Genomic DNA, 12,816 nt, shown 5'->3' on the forward strand with positions numbered 1-12,816 from the left:
TCGGCACCGGCAGCCAGTGCGGTCTGATCCACCGGTGTACTTTGCTCGCAGCGGCCAGTATTTGCCACGCGTTTTGTTGCACAAACAAACACGTCGCGGTCACCCCACCAAAGTATGGCGTATAGTGCGCACGGCCCTGAGGCCTTACCAGCCGCAGCGTACGACCGCCAATGACCGTGCGCGGCGCAAGCCTACGTGTCAAGTCATGCGGCGAAATGAGGCTGCTACGATTGGCGATCCTTCTCGCAGCAGCACCCGTCAAGCGGCCGGCTGGCGACCTAACGCGCGACGTAGCCTGTATGAGCGTGACGACGGTCGCGAGACCGGTGGTGTGCCAGCAGCCGCAGATCAGGTGGTACCGATGCCGCCACTACGATCTCGGCTACCTCCGCGGCAGATCGCCAGAACGCGAGTCATCGGACCGTTGACAGGGTTACGGCTGCGGCACCTACGGCGTTGCCGATCGAGCAGCCGCCTGCCTAGAAGATCAGCAGCCCCGTTCCATGCGCCGTGTACATCGTGCGGCGTTCCATGCGCCGACGTCTGTCTCCTGTTTCAGGACCGCTGCCGCTAGTGGTCCTGACGGGTCCAGCGCCCGGGCCGGGGGTCGGCGACCACTGCGCCAGTGGTCGTCAGCGTACGGGGGTCGCGGGCGACGTGGGCATCGCGGGTCCCGCTGTCCGGCCGCCGGCCGCCACCGTCGCTCGTGACGCCCGCGTCGCCGCCGCGGCTGCCGCGCCGCACGCGACGCTCTGTTGGCTTCGTGCAAGCGTCGGCGCGCCGTTCACTAGCCTCCTGCAGGCGTATTTTTAGATCGCCATGGGTAGTGGTCTCTGCAGGCCGCTGGCCGCCCTACTCAGGGCCATCCCTGACAGAGCCGCCGCCGGAGGCTTGTCCCCACTAGGACCTCGACGGAGCCGACCGCAGTGTGCGCCTACTAGCCTAAGCGCCGGACGGCCCCCCTACCGGCAGCGCGGCACAGCGACCCGGCCACGGCCGGCGGCGCCCCCGTCGCAGGCGCTCGTGTGCGCGGCGTGGCGACCGCGCCGACTCGCGACCGTTAGGGCCTAGGGCGATGGTCGGCTGACGACAGTCACGGCGATCACCAAGCGAGCGCGTAGGGCTCACGGCATGCCGCCGCGAGTCGGCAGCGTCAACCCCTTCTGGCCCCTTGGGCTCGGCTTGGGGCACGTTCGGCTGCGTTTCGGGCTGCAGTGGCCACGCGAGTGGAGCTCAGGCACGGACGCACTGCTTAGGTGAGAATAGACGGGCGCTGACGCGCCGAAACGCCGGGCTTAGGTCACGACAGCGGAATGCTGACGGGCCGGCGCTACATTCTGACGTAACTTTGGGGCGGTGCTGAGTCATGACCCCTGTTTAAAAATGCTAAAATAAAAACGCCAGCGGGCGGCGCACGCTACCAGAAGCTAGAACATATATTACCGGGGCCGGCGCCGTCTTTCTGTCTGTTTGTTTGCATCGCCGCACACTCGTCATGTCACAGGTCCTACAGTCCGAGGAGCGCAGTGCGCCTGTCCCCGTCACATACCCGTCAATGGCCTCCAGCGGTCTGTCGCTCTCGCCGCTCGGCGCGCCCTTCCTGGCCGCGCCGCGCACGCTGCTGGCGCCGCAGCCGCTCAAGCCCCGCGACCAGGCCTATGCGTTCTACCACGACGACGACGACATCTTCAGGTACGTGTGCGCTGGGGCCCGCTGACCCCAGCTCCAACAAGGACGTTCTCGACGAGCTGGTGCGCATCGTCAAGCGCACCCACGACCGCCACACGCCCCTCGAGTCACCGCTGGCCTCGCCCGTCGGCTCGCCGGACAACCGCATGCCGTTTCGTAAGTATGCCCGCCCAGGCTCCGCTGACCCCAGCCTCTCCGGTCTCGCGCAACACCCGCAACCCCATCATATTCAATGCCGCCTTTGGCGAGTTCTCCGCTGAGAGCTCGCGTGTATAGTCTGGTACCGGTGTTTTTGTTTTTTCCGGCAGGGTCTAATGCTTAATATCATATCATGTTGTTTACTACGATCGGGATTTTGGTTGACTGTATGTTGTTTACGGAGTCACGCTGGAGTATATCATGCCCGTCCGAAGGACGTCATTTGGGTGCACGGTTTCTGTATAGTTAGCTAATAAACGTCTGGCTTGAGGAATGCTACCGCGACTGGGGCCGCTGTGCGTGCGTGCGGTCTGCGAGAACCTCCGAGAAGGTGTGAAACGCGGCCTCTGGACCGTTGGACGCGGCCTCTGGCTACTGGCTGCCCCTGACTGCGGCTGTCCACTGCCGGCCACTGCCGGCCGCTGTCGTCCACTGTCGTCCACTGTCGTCCACTACACACCCCTACCGGCTACTGCAGGCCGCTGCGGGCTCCGCCGGCCGGCCCCTCAGCCTCCAACGCGTCGCCTGGAGCTGTGCCTGAGACCGCCGCAAATTTTCACAGCCCTCCGGCGACGTCTAAGCCCCCCCGCGTCCACACAGCGCCTGCCGGCCATCGCCGCCGCTGCCGCATGCGTCCAGGCACCGTGCCGCTCGCCTCCGCCAAGTCTCAGGTCTCAGCGCCAGGAACGCTGCCGCCAGTGCTATTTTTATCGTGACTCGCTACGCGCCACACTACGCCCGTAACGTCCACGCCGCACAAACATCACGTCACGACGCCCCGGCACTCTTAAGAACACCAGATCGCCTCTCCGTCCTCGCGATATCCTTCTCCAGCCCGTCCGTAATGTTTGCTCACGCCCACGCGCATCCCAAGCCGGCCAACACGTTCGCGTACGGCACCGCCGGCTTCCGGACCAAGGCCGACCTCCTGGACTCGGTCGTCTATCGGACAGGCCTGCTGGCGGCGCTGCGGTCGGCCGTGCTCGGCGGGCAGACCGTCGGCGTCATGGTCACGGCCTCGCACAACCCCCCGGCCGACAATGGCGTCAAGATCGTCGACCCGCTCGGCAACATGATGGACCAGGCCTGGGAGGCCCTGGCCACGCAGCTGGCGAACGCGCCTGACAGCGAGCTCGAGGCCACGTTCGAGGCCATCAAAGCCCAGGTGCAGCCTACGTACACAGGCGCCGGCTCGGTCGTGTTTGCGCGCGACACGCGCGCGTCCGGCCCGGCGCTGATCGCCGCGCTCAAGGACGGTCTGGCCGACATGGGCGCGACTGCCATCGACATGGGCCTGCAGACGACGCCGCAGCTGCACTACGTGACGCGGTGTCTGAACTCGCCGACTGACGCGGCCGACGCGGCCTACTTTGGCCAGCCGACCGAGGAGGGCTACTTCGCCAAGCTGGCCGCCGCGTTCGGCGCCATCGTGGGCGACACTGCTGGCATCGCCATCACAATCGACGCAGCCAACGGCGTCGGCGCGCCCAAGGCCAAGCTGCTGGCCGAGCACATCCCGGCGGCTGCGCTCGCCATCACCGTCGTCAACGACGACACGGCCAACTGCGACGTGCTCAACTCGCGCTGCGGCGCGGACTACGTCAAGACCACGATCTCGCCGCCGCCGGCGCTCACGCTTGTCCCGAACACCCTCTACTGCTCGTTCGACGGCGACGCCGACCGTATCGTGTTCTACTACGCCGACGCAGCCGGCGCGTTCCACCTGCTCGACGGCGACCGCATTGCTGCGCTGGCCACGAAATATCTCAAGCAGCTCGTCGCTGAGGCCGGCCTCGATCTCGCCGTCGGCGTCGTCCAGACCGCGTACGCCAACGGCAACTCGACCACGGCCATCGGCGCCCTCGGCGTCAATGTCACCTGCACGCCCACCGGCGTCAAGCACCTCCACAAGGCCGCGCACGAAAACTACGACGTCGGCGTCTACTTTGAGGCCAACGGCCACGGTACCGTGCTCTTCTCGGACCGCGCTCTGGCCGCTTTCCGCGCTGCTGACGCGCCGGCCGGCCGTCTGCTGCACTCGTTCGGCGAGCTTATCAACCAGACCGTCGGCGACTCGGTTTCGGACATGCTCATGGTCCTTGCCATCCTGCACAAGCTCGGCTGGGCTCCCGGCGACTGGGACGCCATGTACACGGACCTGCCCAACACCATCCGCAAGATGGAGGTCGCCGACCGGACCATCTTCAAGACGACCAACGCCGAGCGCCAGCTGGTCGCTCCCGAGGGCCTGCAGGCCAAGATCGACGCCGCCAACGCGGCGTACCCGGCCGGCCGCTGCTTTGTGCGCGCGTCCGGCACCGAGGACGTGATCCGCGTCTACGCCGAGGCGGCCACGGACGCCGACCTCGCGGCGCTTGTCGCCAACGTCTTCGACGCGCTCCAGCCGTACAAGGCCTGATTGTACCATATCGAATCTAATGTTCATGTACATGCTACTCCTCGCGGCGCTTGGCCCCGCCCTCGGACGCCGCGTCGAGCTCGACCCACCGGTACCAGTAGAACGACGGCAGGACCGTAACCAGATGCCACAGCGAGTGCGCGTCCACGGCGCCCAGGATCGGCGGGAAGTCAAACAGCTCGAGCGACATGCCCACCGAGATCGTGAGCACCAGGTAGATTGGCCACAGCGCCCAGTACGCGCCCTTGCTCTTTTTGTCGAACCAATACGCGCGCACGCCGTGCACCACCCACAGCACGTTGTGCAGCACGCCCACGGCCACGTTGGCCGCCATGTTGTACGTGTACGAAAAGTGCACCAGCGACAGGTAGCCCACGTGCGCCGTCAACGCGGCAAGACACAGCGCCGCCAGCGCGTGCCGCGCGCCCGCATGTGACGGTCGGTCCAGCCGGAACGTCCGCACGCACGCGAAGAAAAACCCGTACAACACCGTCGCCGCCGCCGAGAAGTAGTCCAGCCGCTCGGTCACGACAAAGTCCCGGAAATGGAACACCGACGACCAGAACCAAGCGTTCATACCGACGTAGGTCATGCCGAGGTAGTATGCCTTCATGTAGTACCCCGTCCGCTCCGAGCCCTCCTGTAGCGTGTTGCCCAGCCGACCAAACGCCCGGTAGTGCGGCCAGAAGTTCATGAGCGAGAACAGTACCGACGCCGGCTCCTGCATGCCCAGCACGCGCTGGAACGGCCATTTGCCGTGGAATTGCTCCACGCTCGCGCCACGTGCGACGCGCTCCTCCGTGATCACCAGCTGGCAATCGTAGTCGCAGTTGCGCTCGCACGTCCAGCCGGTGAGCCGTAGATACAGCGGCAGCGATGGTGCTCCGTCGTAGCAATTTGCCTGCGCGCACAACCGCACACACTTGCGGAACTCGGGCAGCCGGTCGCCGACCGATGCCTGCACCATTCCCGCCGCCATGGCGATCACCGCCAGCGTCCATGCGACGCGGGAAGCCCGGAAGACCATTTTTGACTGATTGTGCTCGCGGCCGCGGCCTATGTCGCGTCTGCTCGTGCAACGGCGAATGAACTCGTCGGTTGGCACCACGACCGGCTTCCCGACTAGTATTTATTACTCGTCCCAACGCGGCTCCGGTGCTGCCGCGCTCCGGCCGCACCACACTGGAATCAAAGCGCCGAGTATGAGTAGTAGAGGAGACCGGCGTGGACGGGCGAAGAGCCAAGCGGATTGCTGGCGATATGCCGCGGAAGGCTGTGTGGCCGCCGCGTCAGGTTGTTTGTGACCGCGTCAAGTTGTTTGATAGCCGCGCTGGCCTGCTTGGTAGCTATGACGGTGGTCCAGATCACTGTCGTACGTCTACCGCTCATCAGTATTGCCGGCCGAGTCCCCAGCTCTACCAGAGGCTGTTCGGCGACCCACTGCCGTCAGCATCGCGTGCTCTCAGCGGACGCGTCGTGCACCAAGTGCGCAGAGTCACGTCCGCGGGTCTACCGCACCGTGTCACGCCAAACAGGCTCTGTGCAGCCACCCGCACCGCCACGGTCTACACCATGCCGGACCCAGTCCGCGCGCGCGGACCGGGTCCGTAGCTGTTGGGCGCTCCGGACTACTGTCTCCAATACATGCTCGGCTGTAGCGTCGTCAGTGCGTTACGCTCTGTTGGCCAAACAAGCTGCGGCTGGCGCCCTGAGTAATTCCAGTTGGCTCCGTGCTGCCGGCGTGCGTCTGACTGCAGTCATCAGACATATTGCGTCGCGCACGGAGGCAAGTGCATGTCTCTCCCCGTATAGAGGCCAGATCGAGCCGAGCCAGTGCGTAGCACCAGCACACTCGTACGGACGCCGGCGCACGCCGACGCTCCCTGCCGAGCGGCACCTGACCGGCGCTGTTGATTTAACCGGTCGTCTGTGGGTGACTGGCGTGCCTACATGTACACAACGCGCGTGCACGCACGAACACGCAGTATGCGTCATCGAAGACGCCTCTCGCCTGAATAGCTTCCCCAACGGGGAAATAATTGCAGGTCGATGAGTGCTGTCTATGCGTTCTGAAATATACTGGGTCGGTTTGACAAATGCGCATGCGGATTACCCACTCTTATCACTTTGTCTCTTGTCTGTGAATAGCCAGGCCCACACTCTAGCTTGTTTAAGCTTAGATCGGAGCTCGTCAGCAACGTTCCACAACGCCAATATCTCGCCTCCATACGACGAAAGGCGGCTCGTCACTACCGGCCTCTGCCGACGAATTCATTCCTCTTGCAAATATTTTATCCGTCTTTCTTGGAACGCCGGCTCACCCCTCCTTTCGCTGTCGAACGTTCTACCATCCGCCCGTCTGACTTCCTTGTCCCCGCCGCGGTCCGCACGCACGATGAAGCTTCTGCCCACCATCCTCCTGGCCCTGCCCGCGCTGGCCAGCGCTCTGTCTATCCAGTCGCCGTTCGACGTCCCGTCGACGCCTGCAATCCAGCGCGCGGCTACCAAGCCCGTCCCTGGCTCGTCGCCGGTGGAGCTCTGTGACCTGGACACCCCTCAGGTCTTGTCGATCGATTACATTAAGATCAACCCGAACCCGCCCAAGAAGGGCGAGTCGCTCTACATCGAGGGCTCGGGTATCCTGGCTGCGGACATCGAGGAGGGCGCCTTCGTCGAGGTCGAAGTCCGCTACGGCTTCATCCGCCTGGTCAAGGAGACCATCGACCTTTGCGAGCAGCTCGAGCAGGTTGACAAGAGCTGCCCCCTTAAGAAGGGCCCCATCGACTTCTCCAAGGACGTCGAGCTGCCCGACGAGATCCCGCCGGTAAGTGCCAGCCGCCGCCAGCCGCTAACAGTATAGGGAAAGTACAACGCCATCGCCCGTGCTTACACCGCCGACTACAAGGAGATCACCTGCCTGACTGCCATCGTCGAGTTCGCGCGCTCATAAGCGGCTTCAGCTGCTTGGTGCGCCCAGCTCGCCGTGTCCGCACTGTCGTCGCCGTCTGTTGCTTGACACACAGCATCACTGGTTTGAGGCAGCATAGGCTCTTACGACGGGTCTAGACCTCCCCTCATGGACCGGGGTGCATTCAACTAAATGCATCTCTCTGCACGCCCTATTTTGTTATTTTTGTTTCTGTCTCTTTCTATGTCTTCGTCTGTCTGCGTTGATTACAATTATAATGGAGTAACCGGGGGATGCGTTTGGATATAACATCATAAATAGAGGTGTGGGTTTCTGTAGTTGCGACGAGTCTTAATATGATTATATGCGTTACGTATCAGCCACTGCTTCGCCCTTCGGGCTATGCAGATCTCGGCGAACAGTGCCTACAGTGCCGCCGTGGCACACGGATCGTAGTTTATAAATGCATTACGAATATATATATCGATTATCACCGTCTTTTGACTTAGCAGCGAACGCAGCGCGTCGTCGCCATGTCGGCTTGAATGTCTGCAGACAGTCTATTCGCCAAACAGTCTCCGCACACGTCTCAGGACGCTGTCCTTCTCGGGGTCTACTGTTAGCCTTTTCAGTCTTCGTGCGCCTACCGTAAGGGTGGTCCTTCGACGGAATTTCGAGAACGGCAGGGAACGCGTTCGTGTACGTGTCCAGCTTGTAGCGGATCTTCTCAGCAATGTGCTGGTTGATCAGCAGGACGGCAATGTCCTTGCGGTCCACGGTGAACTCGTCGAACGCGCTCTCGATGTCGTCGACAGTGCTCTTGTTGTCGACAACCATGAAGTTCTTCTTCTTCTCCTCGTTCATGTGGCCAGTGCCGGCCAGCAGAAGACCGGTGACCGAGTCCTGTACCGTCAGCGCCGCCCGGGACTGTCGTATGCGTACCTCATCGCCGATGACAGCAACAAAGTTGCGGTCCTTCGCAGTCTGAGCCATCCTGTATATCAGTACTTGTCGCGAACAACCTCGTCGAGTCTGACCCACCTGTTTTATTCTATCAGAGTCGACCTACTGTCGTCAGCATTGCTCCGGCCTCGCCCAATTGCCAGACTGTGGTCGTCTGTGGCCAACCAGCGGACCCGCCGCCGACGCCGAGTAGCCTCTGGCCGTCCCCTATCAATCCTGCCGGTGCTCATCCACCGCGCATCAGCACGACAGTGAGCTCTAGCAGTCCTAGAGTGACCGCAGAGACTGCGCCAACCGGTTCGTACCGGCCAACGGTCGCAGCCCCGCCAGCAGGCCCGGCCAATGGGCGTCTCCGTCGAAGCTGGTCCAAGTCACAATTCTCGGTCAAAGCCGACTGTGCGCTGGCTGCCTCGGACGACCATCTCCTGCTTCGCGCCTTCGCATTTACCTACCGGATATCACAACCAGTCCACTTGCTCTGTCAGTGTATACCGAGAAGAAGTGTGGAACGGGTGGTTGCTAATTAAAAGCAAGAGTGCGCTTTAGGCGGAAAAAGGTGCAAAATCTTGAGCTGAGCGCTAACCTTGCTTGCTCGAAGAACCCACACCGACATATCAACAATCAAGTAATCTAAGATCCACACCGTCCAAGCCTGAAGCAGGACGACCCAGTCATAGCCGAACACTTGCTCTAGACAGACAGTAGGTCTGGGACCTACGGGGCTCGCGCGCTGCGGCGGCAATCGCTGCGAGCGGCGATGGCCGCTGCTCATCTAAAGTGGACCCATGGAGATTTGCGCATAACTCTCTGAATTTTAGACTATATAAGGCACAAACATGCAAATACGTGGACAAACCACGATAACGATAGGTCCTTGCACACCAAACCCTTGGCCCTAGTAGGCCCACGACTCGCCGTTGGGCTCTTAACTACTACCACTCCTGACCTCGTAACTAGCGCTACACCGGTACCTGAAATGCATCAAACAGATGCAAGTCCCTGTCCGCGTAGGCGATTCCACAATATTGACAGACGAATGATTTCTATATTCATTCCTAGGTTACATTCATATTTCCTATCAAAAGAAAAAAACCTCGACAATATCTCATAATACGCATAAAAATGATACTTGGGGAAAGCAAATCGATTTTGGAGAAGATTGATTTTCATATGCCTAAACTTTTGCTTCTGTACTTTTTTCCTTTCTGTCTGTACAGTAACATAGAAGGATATTATTAAAACAATGCACACAGACGACCTTTTATATACCAATAGTAATATCTCAATAATATATATGTATATGTTGATAGAAGCGAAGAAAACATGTAATAGATTCATAAATCCCGAAAAAGCAAAAAGTGATTAAAACGAAAGTGAATTATTATAGAAATTTGACCCTTCCCCAAAATAATATATATGCAGAATAAACGAATATAATAGTGTAAGAAACAAAAAACCAAAACGTGATATAGTGCACTCGCTATTAAGAATATTAATTGTTGTTTCAACCCTGCCGAAGCCACATCCCCATCTATGTTTCTCATTAAAAGATCATTACCAATCAGAAAGTAAAAGAACTGAAGAACTCAAGGAAACCAGAGCAGCAATTAAACCAGGTAAAGTTGTAAAAAATCCCAAATATCCAATCCTTTGTTATAAAATAGCACCAAAGCAACGGCATGACGTACTGGCATAATTATGTGCTTTTGATTGCCATAGTACCTGCTCATCCGCGTGCAAACAAAAGATCAATCAGTAAAACTTTTTTTGGCGGCAAAATGTGACTTCGATCTCAAAAAGAAAATTCATGCTGCGTTTTTAGCACGCTGCCGTCGGGCCAACCCAAAACGGACCAACGGACTCAAATCCAGTGTATCCATGGCAGTTGCAGTGACCAGAATAGCAGTGGCTCGAGACCATCGGCGCCGGATGTATCCGCATATCATAGCGTTCCTGGTAAGGGTCGTACGAATAGGGAATCTGTTGCGCCCGAATGTTCGCCCCATGGTAGGGGTTGTACGTGGCAGCATGTGCTTGTTGGCCATGTTGCCGGCGCATCGACTGATGGTGCATGCTGCGATTGGTGTATTGCGGCACTTTGTAGTAGTCGTAGCGCTCCGACGGCGATTGCTCCGCCGCCGCCTTATCATACCACTGGTAAGGCGAAGACCGGCTGGGGCTCGACTGGTTGCTGGAGGTAGGCGTGCTGACGATAGGTGAAACGTTGACTCCAGACGAAACCGACATGCTGTCGATGCTCGATGCTTCAGCGCTGTCGCTCATGACAGCATTCACCAGTCTTTGCTTCAGCGTGTTTGTCACCTGCGCATCGGCGCCGATAGCCTGGTTCCAGCACTTCCAGCGCTGCAGCCACTTGTTCCAGTCCTGCAGCTCGTGATCCTTCAGGTTCAACTTCCACTCGACAGCCACCAGCCACTCGGCTTCGATCTTGGTCAAGTCTGCAATAGGCATGCCAGTGACCTCAGCCCATGACTTGTTAGTGAAAGTGTTGTCGTCGTTGAACTTGTTGGCAAGTAGCAGCGAAACAATAAGCAGCTTGTAAACAGAGCTGGGGTCCCGCGGAATAGTAATGCCCGCCTCGCATCTCTTTGAAAGATAGACGAGAGCAAGGATGATAGTCGAACACGGCAGACGAGTGGACGACAATATCTGCGATGTGAATTTCTTGAACGCCAGCGAAAGCGGTAGCTTGCACTTGATGACCGCGCAGGCCATGGACGACAAGAAGTCGGCCATGAGAGGCAGGTCATAGTCAAGTTTGGCAGACACACCGCCAACAGTATTCTGGTCCTCCTCAGCAGCCATCATGTGCTGGTCAACCGGAGCTGCCATGCCCATCATTGTGCCGGGAGCGCATGCAAAATCAGGCCCAGGCTGTCCGTAAGCCATCGGGTGCATCATGGCCGGTGCATAGGCCTTCTGTTGCCGATACATGTTGGCTTGATCAACTGAAAGCTGAGCCTGAACCTGGGCCTGCACTTGAGCCTGGACCTGAGCCTGCTGCTCCTGCTGGGCCACAGCGACAGCGATATCGTACTGATTCATACCATGAGCCTGCATGCTCTGCACAGGCTGGGGCACCTGGCTACTCAGGTACTTCCGCCAGTTCGAGTTCATCGAATCCATGTACATCTTGCTGGCGTAATGCGGGTGATATATCGGCTTCGGCGCCATAGGTGCCATCTGCACACCGCGAGCGGTCATCTGCTGGTAAGGGTTCATCATCTGGCCGTAAGCAGGCATCGCCTGTTGCTGAGGAATAAAGGGCACCACGTAGTCCGGCGGGGTTAGCGGGTCCCTTTCGTAGTACCCGGGCTGCAGAACGCAAGGCATATTGTGTGGTGTTGAAAAATGGCAAAGAAAGACAGAGAAGACAAGGAAAGGAAGACCGTAAGATCAAAATAATCCAAAAAACTCAGTAATTCAGAACTCTGTGAACGGCTGTCCACAGCTAAACTATTGAATGAAGGATTGCAGAAAGAAAAGAGGAAAACTGACAAGTTGAAAAAAAAAGTTGTCAGTCTCTTAACACAGTCTGAACATTTGCTGTTAATATATTCGACGTTGTCTTATAAAGAAGCCCAAAATTTAGCTGTCTCTAAATCAGTGCACGTAGCTCTGGTCTAGCAAGGGGCAGCTGAAGCAACTCAAGGTCGTAAGGTCGTTAAAATTTATAAACTGACGTCTGCTGGCGAGGGGATGGTCGTCCACGCTGGCTTTCGTGAGTGTCACAGAGTCGTAATCGTAAGCGTAGGGACCTGAAGGCTCAAAACCAGGTGTACGCTCAGATGGTTGGGGGCGTGAGGGACAGTCTGTAGTAGCGGCTGTGACGGATGATTGTCAGGTCGCAGTCTGGGTCCCAAACAAAATTTTTGAAGCCTGTGGTCGCTCCCGACGGTTTCCGATGACGATTACTTAATGAAAAGGTCGCCGATCGTTCTTTGATGCTGTGAGCGCGCTGGCTGCACAAGCTGGTGCTTTTCGAAATCCGCTGGCGGTTTGCCGAAGTGCTGGTGAGCAAAGATGCTTACTGGCGAACGGTGTCCTAGTTCGTTGCTCGGTCGATGTCCGAGTAGTCGAGTAGTCAACCAGACAGCAGCACGGAAATCAAAAGGAACTAGAAAACGAAACCGCCTCGTGAGGTCCTTTGGAGTCTTGTATATAGAAAATATAGTCAAGATGAGATGGCCAAAGAACAACAAAAAAAAAAAAAAAATGAAAAAAGAAAGAAAAGTCGAGTAACGACTGTGCGGTGTGAGTGGTGTTTGTATGCGTGGAAAGAATTTCGGAATTAGGAAGTATATCGTGGTGGTGAAGTATGGTACGACGTGCCACCTGCAACTTTGTACACGAAGCGTACTGGCTCGGCTCACCACGAAGTATACAGAGGCGGCCAAAGTGTACGCCAAAGAAAGAATGAAAAATCTAATTTCTGAGGAGGCATTTTCACATTTTGGGTTTCTGCATTTTACTTTTACAAAAACAATTGATCAAATCTGGTTGGACTGTGGGCAATAAGACAAAACAGGATCACTATATGCAGCCGGGTAATTCTATTCACGCTAGGCCCGTCCGAGCCATCGCAGCACACGGCAGCCAACGCGAGCCACTATAAGTC

The 12,816-nt window shown here is 58.0% G+C and overlaps 6 protein-coding genes across 6 annotated transcripts; 3 read left to right on the plus strand and 3 right to left on the minus strand.

Moving 5' to 3' along the window:
• The first annotated feature begins 1,045 nt into the window (after window positions 1–1,045).
• Window positions 1,046–2,063, plus strand: V1510DRAFT_218444 (uncharacterized protein). Its single transcript, XM_066930490.1, has 4 exons — window positions 1,046–1,256; window positions 1,405–1,692; window positions 1,724–1,845; window positions 1,880–2,063. Exons 1-4 carry the CDS (start codon window positions 1,132–1,134, stop codon window positions 1,963–1,965), a joined length of 621 nt encoding a protein of 206 aa, XP_066787510.1. The 5' UTR covers window positions 1,046–1,131; the 3' UTR covers window positions 1,966–2,063.
• A 661-nt stretch (window positions 2,064–2,724) lies between these two features.
• Window positions 2,725–4,343, plus strand: V1510DRAFT_421038 (putative phosphoacetylglucosamine mutase). The gene has a single exon (XM_066934551.1). It carries the CDS (start codon window positions 2,732–2,734, stop codon window positions 4,304–4,306), a length of 1,575 nt encoding a protein of 524 aa, XP_066787511.1. The 5' UTR covers window positions 2,725–2,731; the 3' UTR covers window positions 4,307–4,343.
• V1510DRAFT_426951 (PER1 protein-like protein of the endoplasmic reticulum) lies at window positions 4,341–5,333 on the minus strand (the record flags this gene model as incomplete). Its single annotated transcript, XM_066935186.1, has 1 exon — window positions 4,341–5,333. One exon carries the CDS (start codon window positions 5,331–5,333, stop codon window positions 4,341–4,343), a length of 993 nt encoding a protein of 330 aa, XP_066787512.1.
• Window positions 5,334–5,988: 655 nt separating this feature from the next.
• Window positions 5,989–7,709, plus strand: V1510DRAFT_421043 (putative ML domain protein). The gene is made up of 2 exons (XM_066934552.1): window positions 5,989–7,130; window positions 7,167–7,709. Exons 1-2 carry the CDS (start codon window positions 6,369–6,371, stop codon window positions 7,254–7,256), a joined length of 852 nt encoding a protein of 283 aa, XP_066787513.1. The 5' UTR covers window positions 5,989–6,368; the 3' UTR covers window positions 7,257–7,709.
• V1510DRAFT_421045 (ATPase, V1 complex, subunit F) lies at window positions 7,665–8,702 on the minus strand. The gene is made up of 5 exons (XM_066934553.1): window positions 8,630–8,702; window positions 8,256–8,279; window positions 8,157–8,208; window positions 7,862–8,117; window positions 7,665–7,827 (listed from the first exon to the last, which is right to left on the minus strand). The coding sequence occupies exons 3-5, from the start codon at window positions 8,205–8,207 to the stop codon at window positions 7,775–7,777; spliced, it is 360 nt and encodes a 119-aa protein (XP_066787514.1). The 5' UTR covers window position 8,208; window positions 8,256–8,279; window positions 8,630–8,702; the 3' UTR covers window positions 7,665–7,774.
• Window positions 8,703–9,748: 1,046 nt separating this feature from the next.
• Window positions 9,749–11,734, minus strand: V1510DRAFT_218645 (uncharacterized protein). Its single transcript, XM_066930491.1, has 3 exons — window positions 11,246–11,734; window positions 10,031–11,183; window positions 9,749–9,987 (listed from the first exon to the last, which is right to left on the minus strand). Exons 1-3 carry the CDS (start codon window positions 11,246–11,248, stop codon window positions 9,983–9,985), a joined length of 1,161 nt encoding a protein of 386 aa, XP_066787515.1. The 5' UTR covers window positions 11,249–11,734; the 3' UTR covers window positions 9,749–9,982.
• Between the last annotated feature and the right edge of the window lie 1,082 nt (window positions 11,735–12,816).

This window comes from Dipodascopsis tothii (assembly GCF_038497935.1).
Source record: "Dipodascopsis tothii strain CBS 759.85 unplaced genomic scaffold V1510scaffold_28, whole genome shotgun sequence".
Classification (NCBI taxonomy): Eukaryota; Fungi; Ascomycota; class Lipomycetes; order Lipomycetales; family Lipomycetaceae; genus Neoaidaea; species Neoaidaea tothii.